Here is a 12,982-nt window from a genome sequence, read left to right as displayed (position 1 = left end):
GGGTGTCCATGTCACCCTAGTCAAAAGGCAGCTGTGGCAGTCAGTTCTCTGCTTGCACTTGTGGGTTGCAGAGACGGAACTTGAGTTGCCAGGCTTATGTGGCAAATGCTTTTACCCATTTTCTCTGCAGCCCTCTCCACTTTAAGGTCTCTCACTAAACCCAGGGGTCCCCTTTGTCTGCCTCACCAGTGCTGTGAGGAGTTTACTAAACCATACTGTGTACCTCTGAGGGAGGTGGCAGGAGGACCAGGTCTCCTTGTCCCAGGCTGGGGCCCTGAACCGCAGACCTTCCTGCCTTGGCCTTTCAAGTTGATTAAAGACATGCTACCACTGTACCTAGCTAAAGCAGCAGCATTTATTATTTTACAGTGTGTGGGGGTTGAGTATTTTGGCATAGCTAGTTGTGTCCTGTCTCTGTTTTCCATGAAGCCATGGTCACCCAGAGGCTTGAATTTAAATAGGAAGGGTCTGCTTTTTAGCTCTCTCGGGACTCATGGCCTAATTTAGTTCTTTTGGCCTTGTTGGACAAAGTTCTCAGGTCCTTGTGACTGATGGTCAGAGACCTTCTAGTTCCTGGCCACATTTCTACAAAATGTTCTAGAACTGAGCAGCTTATTTATTTCATCAGAGGTGAGACAGAGGCCAGAGCTCTAGCCGAGCTTATGCCCTCAGTAAGTCACAGTCTTTCTAACCTAAGCATGGAAGTGGGGTCACATCACTTTCCTCTGGGCTTCAGAAGCCGTCCTACACAGGGCATATACACCAGCTGTCTGGATCACTGGGTACGTGCCAGAGAATGTCTACCATAGTTAGTAACTAATGGAATCTGGATGATCATTTAATATCAAATCACTGTTTCATGTGATCAAACAAATTTGATTTGATTGTTAGTGACTAAGAGGCAGTTAGGTTCTAGGAAATGAGCCAAGGGACCATGACACCAGACAGTAAGGGTAAAAGGAGGAATGGGTGAGGGGTGATAGTGAGGGAAGGAAGGACAGTTGACCCCAGTTGTCACCCACATTTAAAATTCTGAAAATGTAGAGGATAAGTGAATCTGGGGCAGTCAGATTATGCACTGGGCTGTGGATGTGCCCAGCTCAGTGTGCCCAAGTGTTTTCAGGCCATATTCAGCTAGCTTCAAAATGAAGGGACATGGACATAATTAACACCACAGTTCTCAGAGGAAGGTAGTGGGCACTGTCTTTGTCAACAGTGGAAGAAAATGGAAGGTGAAATGAGTTGGCTAGGATCCTATAGCTAGTATTTGGAAAAAATTTTATGACTAGTTATTTGCATAGAAGTATTAAAAGAAGAAAGGCTGTAAATGAATGCTTATTGATAGTAATAACTAGTTTAATATGTAGTTTATCTCATATTTTGCTATAATTCTAACTCATAACAATTATTTTTGAACCCATTCAGTGTGTGAGTCTCTGTTACTCAATTCCCAATTATGTATGTACACACCCAGCAGAGTGGAAGTTGGAAGCACCTGGCCTTCATTTTCAGTATCATTGAAAAAAATCAGGGAAGGAAAGAACTTCTGTGTTTGCAGACTGTTTCTTGACGACCCTAAGAAAAAGTTGGTTGAATTTATTTTATTAGCCCTTAATTATCTTTCCTTTAGGGTCATTTATATTCAATTCACATATGGATTTTACTTACCATTTGTAGAGATGATAGATTTCTTAATTTGGGGTCCCTCCTTTTTCACTGTGAATGCTGACAGTTCATAGATGAATTTTCCTCTTTATTTTTCTGTTCTCTGTGTCAGCTTTTTTTGTGTGTTGTTGTTGGTTTTTTGTTTGTTTGTTTGTTTGTTTTTGTTTTGTTTTTTGTTTTTCGAGACAGAGTTTCTCTGTATTACCCTGGTTGTCCTGGAACTCACTCTGTAGACCAGGCTGGCCTCGAACTCAGAAATCCACCTGCCTCTGCCTCCCAAGTGTTGGGATTAAAGGTGCATGCAAAGGGAGGCTTACAAATCCAAGACTGGACTGTTTATTGAAATAGATGGAAAGGAACAAGCTAAAGGAAGTGCTAACCGGCAGGCTGGGCATATGTGGTAGGGACTGCCTTTCCAAACTTTAAACACTTCAAACCTTTTATTTTTGCTTTCCACCAGCTAACTACGACTAGCTAAAAGGCAGGTCTCTTTTCTGCATTAAGCATGCAATTGTGCTTTTCAGAGGAAAGACTGGCCGGAAGCCTTGGAATTTGCCTCTGTCTTCTAGTCTGCTGTTACATAGCCTTGAAAACAAGTGTGGAACAAAGGGCAGCCAATAACTGCTCACCAAACATTCCTTGGAAGATGGATCATGTGTGCCATTGCTCTTTTTTTTTTTTTTTACTGTGATGAGAATAAGTCTCATGTGATGAAACAAAGTCTGTCTTGGCAGAGTCAGTAGTACAGCTTGCTGCTTTTGATAAGATGTGTATTCTAGCCAGGCCTTGAAGTTCTGCGCTGTAACACACTCTGTCCTGTGTGTAGGTGTCACTTGTCCTCTTTGTGGCCTGGTGGGACTGGGCTGAAAATCTGTGTGCTGCGGTTGCTCTGAGAACTGAAGTCAGTCTGTCCTTTTCCACATAGGAGTCCTCTGCTACTCCCTATGAAATTGTAGCCTTTAATCCCAGCACTTGGGAGGCAGAGGCAGGCGGATCTCTGAGTTCGAGAGTTCGAGGCTAGCCTGGTCTACAGAGTGAATTCCAGGACAGCCAGGGCTACACAGAGAAACCCTATCTCAAAAAAAACAAAAAAAAAGAAATTGTAGCCTGCTAATTTGCTAGCTTGTGAATGGGGCAATCCTCAGACCCTCTGTAGTCCTAGCAGAATGTCCATTGCAGAATACTGTGATAATAAAGATGATTAGGTTTGGTGCTGGGACAAACCAATGGCTTTGAGCTTGCTTGCTAAGTTCTTTATCACTGAGCTATATCTCCAGCCCAATCAATAGTTAAGTACCTATAACTACGAGTACTAGAATATTTATTTCAAATATCTGATCATTATTCATGATAGATATATCTTTCACAGAATTTTGCCTTTAACTACTAAGTTTCACACACCAATACAAACAGCTCCTGAACAAAAAAGGACTAGAATTAAACATAGGCCATTAACTACAACTTGAATAATTCATCTTATGGGTGTAAATTTCTCCTATGCTTTATCAAAAACCAAAATAAGCTTGTTGCTTTTCTAGGAATGCTTGAAATTTAAATTTCATCACTCATAAAGATTTCCTCATTAAAATAGCATTTAAGGAGGCTGGAGAGGTGGCTCAGTGGTTAAGGGCACTGGGTGTTCTTCTAGAGGACGTACAGCTGTCTATAACTTCAGAATCCAGCACCCTCACACAGATGTATATGTAGGCAAAATAATATGTGCGCATAAATACATTTTTTAGAAAGTATCTTTTAAAGTAGCCTGATCAACTCAAACTGAAATGTCCCTCAGCTCAGGTCTGAGTGTTGGGGGCTCTGTACTTTCTTCACTACCGGCAGGTGACTCTGCCTTGTCAGTCCACTCAGCTGTTCCCCCTTGGTTATCAGTGTCCGGTAGCACAGAGAACCTCTGGCTTCACACTCACCTCAATTCGTGTAGACCCCCTCTTCTGTACGCTCCTGCTCCGCTTCTCTGTTCCCCATGCCTCGTTCCTCTTGTCCTTGAACTTTTCCTTAGCGTTCTCTTTCACGCCTGTCTGTCTCTTGTCATGGGTAGTCTTAGGTAGTCTTGTTTACAACCAAGCCTTCAAATGTGCTGTACACACATAGGCCATGAATGTGCTGCTGTCTCTCCCCATGTCTCAGTCACGCTGCCTTAGCAGATAACTCCTCTGTGAACCTTGCAGGTCCGTAAGGCCACGGAGTGAAGTGTGAATTCCTCTGTAACCCCATTTGGGTGTGGCATCTAGTTTTTGCCTATTTACTGCAGTTGAAATCTACCTGTTGCCTTTGCTTTTTCTCACTCTCTGTCTCTTTCTCATTTCACATCTAATCAGTCAGCAGGTCCCGGCACCCCAGCCATTGTTACCATATATCCTGTACTCTGCTTACCATAGAGTCCTGGACTCCGATGAGATGCTCTTTTTAGACAGATGCCATACATAGTCTCTGGTTTGTGGCTCGGAGACTGTGTTCAGATACATAAAATGATGTATGTGACTGATGTGGAAATAGACAAAACACTGCCTAGTGGGACAAAGGGGACTGACAGGGGGAGGGGCATGGAAAGACAGGGTGCTCATATAAACTGGACACTTGAAGGAAAACTTGAAAAGGAAAGAAGGAAGGCCTTTTTTAAGAAATTTGGATGGCAGCTAAAACACACTCCTGTTTTAACTGTGTTCCAGTGCCAGAGACCATTGATGCCATGTTTTCTTTTGTGTTGTGTTTCTCCTAGGGAATTTCTCTTACTTTTCAATGGGTTTTCAGAGTGCTTTGTAACAATCCCTTTCCCTTCCTCCCTCCCTTCCTTCCTTTCTTGTTTCTTTTTCATTTTTTGTTTGTTTGAAACAGATTTACTTTGCATAGCCCTGGGTGTCCTGGAATTTGCTGTGTAGATCAGGCTGGCTTCAAACCCAGAGATCTGTCTATCTCTGCCTCCCAAGTGCTGGGACTAAAGAAGCAATCCACTACTACCTGGAAATCATTTGTTCTTTTCTTTTTGTTTTTGTTTTTGTTTTGTTTTTTCGAGACAGGGTTTCTCTGTGTGTAGCCCTGGCTGTCCTGGAACTCACTCTGTAGACCAGGCTAGCCTCAAACTCTCGAACTCAGAGATCCCCCTGCCTCTGCCTCCCAAGTGCTGGGATTAAAGGCGTGCGCCACCATTGCCCGGCGAAATCATTTGTTCTTAACTGAAGGATCTGAAAGTGTTTAAAAGCAAGTTTGATTTTAAACATTTTATGTAACTTAAGTCTGATAAAGGTTAACGGTTGGAGCCTAACACCTGTGACGCTATCCCTTAGGGAGTTGAAGCAGGAGGGATAGGCTTGAGAAGTTCAGGGCAGTTAGGGGTGTGTGTCTGTGTGTGTGTGTGTGTGTGTGTAGCAAGACTGTCTTAAACAAAAAGAATTAAGTATATAGTAATAATGGAGATTGGGAATTGAAACAATCGTTTTCTAGGAGTGTCAAACTCCACGTATTAATACCATTGGGCAGATACTGTCAGTTGTGACCCACCCAACATGGGTGCTAGGCAGAGCACTCAGGGCCTCTGGAAGAGCAGTATGTGTTCTCAACCAGCAAGCCATCTCTCCAGCCCCTTCTCCAGCTGTTTTCCTAGACAGCTTCCAGGACTAATTCCAAGGAAATGATACTTTGAAAAATCAGAAATACATCCAATTTGTGAGCAATGGTGTTACTGAAGATAACTTCTTCATAGCTTAATTTTGATTGGCTTGTTTTTAATCACCTGATTCATAGAACATGAAATAGCAAGATAAAATGAGGTATATAATGTTTTCCTTAATTAGCAACCAGATTGTCTTAATACTAAAAGGTTCATTAAGATCTGCAAAAATGTACATACTTCTAAGGAGTGAAGCATTGAATGCTAGAGGGTCACACACAGGCAGTCACAGCCTTCCATCAGAAACTTGGTCAGCAATGTTTCAGGCTGAGAGCTTTCAGATTTTGATGTATGTATGTGGGAATTAGGACTTGGGATATTTAGACTAGGGGATGCTAGCTTTTATAAGGAGATAGGGGGTGAACAGAGAGATGTTCGGGTCCAGGGCAGAGATGTGCTGCATGCCTCTCGTCCCAGCATTGGCAGGACAGAGGCAGGGCCAGCAGGAGTCTAAGGTCGTCCTTGGTTGAATAGTGACTTTGAAACCAGTCTAGGCTACAGCATACCTACAGCTACAAAAGCAAAACATCAAGTCTCCAGCATCTTCTCATGGCCACCAGGTGGCACAGTCTTCCCACTTGGGGAAGAAAGGGAAAGAGATGAAAGAGAGCCTGCCATTGTCTGTGCCAAAGAATGGTCGTAGTGCGCAAGTTGTTTCTGTATAATTGGGGGCTGGTGTTTTATATATCAAAACAAGCAGTAGCCTACACTTAATGTTTGAGTCTTGTTCTTTCTTCTGTTGCTGTTTTGAGACAGGGTCTCTTTATGTAGCCAAGGTTGGGCTTGAACTCATTGAACTCATGTTCCTGCCTTAAACTGGGATTTCTGGCAGGTTGCCACCAGCTTGGATCTGCGTCTTATGAGACTGGATTTATGCTGTTATTAAGTTAATCGGCATCAACATCTTTCTTGTAATTTTTATGAGAAAGTTAAACGTTTTTTTGAGACTGTAGTTTTATTTATCTCTGGCCTGGTAGCTGATCATGGCTTTGAACTCCTGATTTCTATTGCCTCTTGAGTATAGGGTTCACAAGTGTATCCTAGTATGCCTTATTTAAAAGTTAACTTTTTTATATGTATTCACCAATAAAGTATTGATAACATTAGAACACAAATGACTGTATTGTGACTTCTGAGGAACCATTCACAAGTGAATTATTTTTGTAGATAATACTATTAAAATTATATATTTAAAATTTCACTGTTAGCTATTAAATGACTGGTACAGTAACTTGCAGATGTAGAATACGATTAGTAAGAAAGGAAAAGTGGTGACTGAATAGAGTTAATGAAGATGATGCAGTTTTTTTTTTTGGGGGGGGGGGGTTGTTTGTTTTTTCCTTTTTGAGACAGGGTTTCTCTGTGTAGCCCAGGCTGTCCTGGAACTTTCTCTGTAGACCAGGCTGGCCTCGAACTCAGAAATCCACCTGCCTCTGCCTTCCAAGTACTGGGATTAAAGACATGTGCCACCACTGCCTGGGGATGATGAAGTTTTTAATTGCTTGCTTTAATTGATTTTTGGTGTGTATGTGTGTGATGGGGTGGGTATGCAGGTGCTCCCATGTGGGTGTGTGAAGGTCAGTGTCAGATGACTTCCTCTATCACTGTCCACCTTTTTCTTTTACACACACACACACACATACACACACATATATATTTACATTTATCTAATGTGTCTGTGTACACATGCACAAGCATGAGTATGTGCCATGCATGTGTGTGGAAGTCAGAGGACAACTTGCAGGAGTGACCTGTTAACTTCTAAAGTGTAGGCTCCTAGCTGGAAGTCCTATCATCAGATTTGTTGGCCAGTGCCCTACTGAGCCACGTCTCCAGCCCTTTTCCTCATTTCTGGGATGGACTCACTGAACCTGGAGCTCACCAGTTGGCTGGGCTGTCTGGCCAGTGAGGCCTGGGATCTTCCCATTTCTTTCCAGCACTGGGATTAAAGGCATGTGATTGCGATTTTTTTTCTTTAATGTCAGCTAAGGATCTGAACTCAGGTCCTCATACTTGCACAGCAGGCCCTTTGCCCACTGACCATCTCTTCCAACCCTCTTTGATGGCTTTAACATGTCTATGCTTTTCTAAAGGGTAGTGAGTATGACAAGATTTTAGGAAAGTTTCTCCCCATAATCCACAGGCAGATAACCCTAGAAGTCTAGTTCTTGTAGGACATACTGGGCTTTAGTGCCTTTATGACATGCCACAGGCAGGAGGACACCTTCCAGAGACAACACTTGGTGTGGAGAACACAGACTAAGAAGTGACTTTCCAAATGGTGAATTATGGACACCTTGATCCTTTGAGGAAATAATTTCTATTGTGTTCTGCCTGGGCCTTTGCAGGGTTAATGGCGAGTACAGCACTCAGGTTATGGGGCTATGGGACTGGACAAAGAGTAAGTCTCATGGACAGAAACGGTTTAGGGAAAGCAAGACTGTATGTTGAGTACCCAAAGCAGAGAAAGACTTTTTAGGAAATCATTTTAGGCCAGGCAGTGGTGGCGCACGCCTTTAATCCCAGAACTTGGGAGGCAGAGACAGGCGGATTTCTGAGTTCAAGGCCAGCCTGGTCTACAGAGTGAGTTCCAAGACAGCCAGGGCTATACAGAGAAACCCTGTCTTGAAAAAAAAGAAAAAGAAAAAAAAAAAAAAAGAAAGGAAATCATTTTGGGGAGTTGTTTTAAATAGAACATTCACAGTGTATTTGTGTTTATATTTATGCGGTGTTATATTCACATGACTTCCTTCTTTCCTTCCCTCCCCTTCCTTCCTTCCTTCCTTCCTTCCTTCCTTCCTTCCTTCCTTCCTTCCTTCCTTCCTTCCTTCCTTCCTTCCGTTTTTGGTCTTTGGATACAAAATGGTTTCTCTGTATCCCTGGCTGGCCTGGGATTCAATATGTAGACCAGGCTGGCTTCGATCCAACATACAGACATTCTTCTTGCCTCTGCTTCCTGAGGGCAGAGACTAAAGGCAGTCATGACCATGCCTGGAAAATTTAATGAGTTAGTGTCTCTTCAGCTGTTTACTTTTTTTGTTTGTTTGTTTTTGTTTTTTTAAAGATTTATTTATTTATTATATAAGAATACACTGTAGCTGTCTTCAGACACACCAGAAGAGGGCATCAGATCTCATTACAGATGGTTGTGAGCCACCATGTGGTTGCTGGGATTTGAACTCAGGACCTCTGGAAGTGCAGTCAGTGCTCTTAACCACTGAGCCATCTCTCCAGCCCTTTTTTTTGGTTTTTCAAGACAAGGTTTCTCTGTATAGCCCTGGCTGTCCTGGAACTCACTCTGTAGACCAGGCTGGCCTCGAACTCAGAAATCCACCTGCCTCTGCCTCCCAAGTGCTGGGATTAAAGGCGGGCACCACCACCACCCGGAATCTGCAGCTGTCTTCAAAACTGTATAGTTGTCTGAGTTTGTTTTTGTTGTTTTCCTCATATTTCCACTAACTTCAGCTCTGTTCTTTTTGAAACAGTGATCACATGGAGAGTGTTAATGGCTATTTAATGAAGTACACCAACCTTGTCACCGGGTGGCAGTACAGGTAAGCTGACTGTCCTATGATGTCTCTTAAGAGGTTGGGAACTGATTGTGTTATATGCTGTTATCAGTACATAACTGGGAAGGAAACTTTTAGAGGAGGATTTACCGCATCTCTCCTACAAATTGGAAGGCTTTCTCCTTAGAGGTGGGAGATGGAGGATTGGCATATGTCCCAGTGGCAACCTCTAAATCTCAGCACTGACATTAGGAATGGAGCGGTGTGTGCACCTGTCATGTACTATTACTGTGTGCAGAGGTGAGGCTCTTAGTGGGGAAAATGGGCGTTTATGCTTGAGACTCAAGCTGTGGCCTTGGAGGTTAAATAAGCAGCCCACAGCCACATAGGCAGTTGGTGAGTAGGGAAGCCAGCTATGTTAAGTACACTGTAGACTTAACGGTTGCAGGGCAAGGGTATTAGTGTCTTGCTTTTTAAATCAACATTAAATAATAAGATTTAAATCATCTAACTCAGTGTAATCAAATGTGGTCACCATTTTGTACAACTGTCCGAACTGCCGATCTCCAGAACCTTCCTCATCTTCCTGAAACTCCATACCTTTTGTATACTAGCCTCCTTCACAGCCTCCTTCTGTTTCAGTCTCTGGATTTTACCCCTCCTCCTGCCTCGTGCCCAGGCAGCATACAATGTGTGACCTTTTGTGACTCTGCATAGTGTTCAGATTCATGTGTTCTAGATTTGTATCACAACTTTCGTGGGAGGTGTTTTGTTTGCTTTGTTTTTCAAGACAGGATTTCTCTGTGTAGCCTTGGTTTTCCTAGAACTCAGAGATCTGCCTCTCTTTGTCTCCTGTGTGCTGGAATTAAAAGTCATGTGCCATACCACCTAGCTCTCTGGTGTTTCTTCCTCACTTCCTTTTATATTTATATATGTGGAGGTATACAGGGGTACCCTCTGTGTGCCTGAGTGTCACAGGCAGTGTGGAGATCAGAGTCAGTTCTGTTTCCATCCTGTGCTTCCTAGGGATTCAACCGTCTTCAGATCTGGCAACATTCCTTCATCCTCTGAGCCATTGTTTGGTCCATTTTTTAAAATTACATTGATGGATTGGTTGATTGTTAGATGTGTGTGTGTGTGTGTGTGTGTGTGTGTGTAAAACCTTATTTATCCATCCATATAGTGATGGACATTTGGGTTGTTTCTTCCTTTGTCAGTTGTAAAGGCTTTGCTGTGAATGTTGTGCCAATATCTGTTCAAGTCTACATTTTTGTGGCCATTCCAGGAAGTAGAACTAATAGACTGTGCAGTGTTTTGGTTTGGTTTGGTTTAAAAGAAATGAACTGCTGGGTAGTGGTGGTGCACGCCTTTAATCCTAGCACTTGGGAGGCAGAGGCAGGCGGATTTCTGAGTTCAAGGCCAGCCTGGTCTACAGAGTAAATTCCAGGACAGCCAGAGATGCACAGAGAAACCCTGTCTCAAAAAAAAAAAAAAGAAAAAAAAAAGAAAGAAGTGAACTGCTGTTAGGCATGGTGGCACACAACTTTAATCCCAACACTTGGGAGGTAGAGGCAGGCAGATCTCTGAGTTTGAGGCCAACCTGGTCTATGTAGTGAGTCCAGGACAGCCAGGCTACATAAAGAAACCCTGTATCAAAAAACTAAATTTAAAAAATATTAATAAATAAGTGAGCTCTTTCTATGTGGCCCAGGTTGAGAACAAGCTCTTGAACCCCAATGATTCTTCTGGCCTTAGTATCTGGAGTAGCTAGGACTGTGGACATGTGCCCTTGTGCATGTTTCTACCTTTTTCTTCCGACCAGCAAATGTGTGTGCACAAGAGTTCTGATTCCTCTGCATCTCACTCACCTCTCGGGGTCCTCCTGTTTCCACCTCTCAGTGCAGGGGATACAGACGTGCACATCCATGCCAGACTCTTTTATGTGGGTGATAGGGACTCAGGTCCTCGTGCTTGTAAGCTCATGCTCCTACCCACTGAACCATCTCCCCAGCCGTTAATTATTCTTTAAAGTAATAAAACCGAAATTCATAAGCAACCAATTTTGAATCTAAAGTCTATTTTTATAGACAGATTATTTTCACAAAACCATGTACTATGCTATTTATAATTTGCATGTGTTTGGAGATTCTGCTGCTTCTAACCATGATGGGTTAACACGAATTGTGTTTTTCTTCCTACCTCAAAACAACACAACCAGAAGTGATACATGAAAGAATTTCTTTCTTTTTGAAAGAATGTTTTTCATACACTGTAAAGAATAGAAGAAATGCCCATAGAAAATAGGATTTTTTTTTTTTTTTAAAGAAGCCATGGCATATGCATTCCCACCCTCCCACCAGACATACACACAAATCATACAAATAAGGACAAAAACATTTTTTAAAAAGAACAAAACCGCCTTCACATTCCATTTCTGACCACTGAGTTGGAGGTCGTGAAGCACTGCTTGAACACATTAGCTCTTGAGTGTGGGATGGAGAGATTGAAGGCTGAGATGGGAACAGAGGGATTAAGACTGTGGAGAAGCCAGAGGCTTAGGGAGCTCTGTGGCTTGCCAAGCTACCTCTTCTGTGCATTGCAAAAAGAAGCCTAAGGGACAGAAGCATTGGACCTTTGCCATCTGTTCAAGGCAGTTCCTTCCCTGCAAGTCATCTCTATTTTGACTAAAAGCAGCTTTGAGGATGCTGGAGATACCTAGCATTGAGAGTGTTCTAGAAAGAAATGCTTGATGACTGGTAAGATAGCCCAGCTGACAGGCCAGCAAGATGTCTCAGGGAGTGAGGATTTCTATCTCCAGCACCCTCATGGCGGGAAGAAAAAGACTTCTGCAAGCTGTCTTCTGATATCCACAAATGCATCGTGGCATACTCCTGTATACACTAAATACATAATTGTGTGTAATACAAAAAAAAGATGGCCCAGTTGGTAAATCACTTGCCACATAGGCTTGAGGTCCCAAGTCTGATCCCCAAAGCCTATGTTAAAAAGTCAGGCATGATGGCACATACTTGTAATACCATCACTGGGCAAATTGTCAAGCCATTCAAAATGGACAGTTCCAGTCCATTTTGAGATTCTTTCTCAAAAAGAAGGTAGATACCATTCCTGAGAAACGATACTCAAGGTTGTCTCTAGCCTGCAAACAGTTTACACCTAACAGTTAGTCACTTGAGGTGGGCATGGTGCTATATGTCTGTAATTGCAGTACTCAGGACAGAGGTGGAGGATCAGGTGTTCAAACTGTCCACAGCTATGTAGTGAGTCTGAGGCCAGTGAGGAGTGAGCCTGGTGTACTCTTTCCCCACCTCCATCCCACCCCTAAAGAATGGCTTGTTCTGCAATAGAGTTTTCCTGACTCCACTTCCTTTCAGTTTTGACTCTAGTCCTCGAAGGTGTCTTAGGAGTCTGTGCATGTAGACTCTGAGAGCCTCTAGAAGGTCAGAAGAGCATGGAATTGTCTACTGTTCAGAACCGTCACTAGTGTTTGTTTCTGTACTTGAGAGTCAGAATGCAGTTATATGTGGTGATGATTAAATTGTGGATGCTCTTGAAGCCCAAGGTTAGTTATTTCTTCAGACTGGCAGTCTTTGCCCTCCTACAGTTGCAAAGGCAAACAAATAAAACCCACAACACCTTGCAGTATTTCCCTTTAACAAAAAAGGTGAATTTTCTGTTGTGGAGGTTTGTGCTGAATGTTAAAATTCCTGATGTGTAAAACACTTACTCATATCTTTCTAGTTTATTGTTTAGGCCAACCTGCTAGGACACACCTAGATGAAGAGTGTAGAACCTTTGAAGAAGATGGCTTCCTTCTCACTGTGTGGGCTGTCTTTCTCTAGTCTACACACTTCTTTTTCCTCCTGCTACTGGGACCTTGAACCACAGGCCTTGCGTGTGCTAAAGAAGCTCCTCACTGAGCTCTCTCAAGCTTTTGTCTATTTTTAATTTTGAAGTTTTATCTCAGTTTTATCTTAGACAGACCTTAAATCCTTGGAATCCTGCCTCTGCCTTCTAAATGCTAGGATTATAGTCGAGAACCACCACTTTTGACTTGGATGATTTTTTTTTTTCAAGATAATATTTCTATTGATTCTTTGGGAAT

General features: G+C 42.7%; 1 protein-coding gene across 3 annotated transcripts in view; it reads left to right on the top strand.

The window, feature by feature from the left end:
• Positions 1–12,982, top strand: part of Osbpl11 (oxysterol binding protein like 11) — a 66,243-nt gene that overhangs the window by 5,536 nt on the left and 47,725 nt on the right. For all 3 annotated transcript variants that reach the window (XM_028752264.1, XM_028752265.1, XM_028752266.1), the window contains exon 2: positions 8,836–8,904. In XM_028752264.1, coding sequence (XP_028608097.1) covers positions 8,836–8,904 — 69 coding nt within the window. The remainder of the gene's footprint in view (positions 1–8,835; positions 8,905–12,982) is intronic.

This window comes from Grammomys surdaster, unplaced genomic scaffold, assembly GCF_004785775.1.
Source record: "Grammomys surdaster isolate TR1022 unplaced genomic scaffold, NIH_TR_1.0 125889, whole genome shotgun sequence".
Lineage (NCBI taxonomy): Eukaryota > Metazoa > Chordata > Mammalia > Rodentia > Muridae > Grammomys > Grammomys surdaster.
Note: the sequence above shows the minus strand (reverse complement) of the source record. Positions and strands in the feature narration are given on the sequence as shown.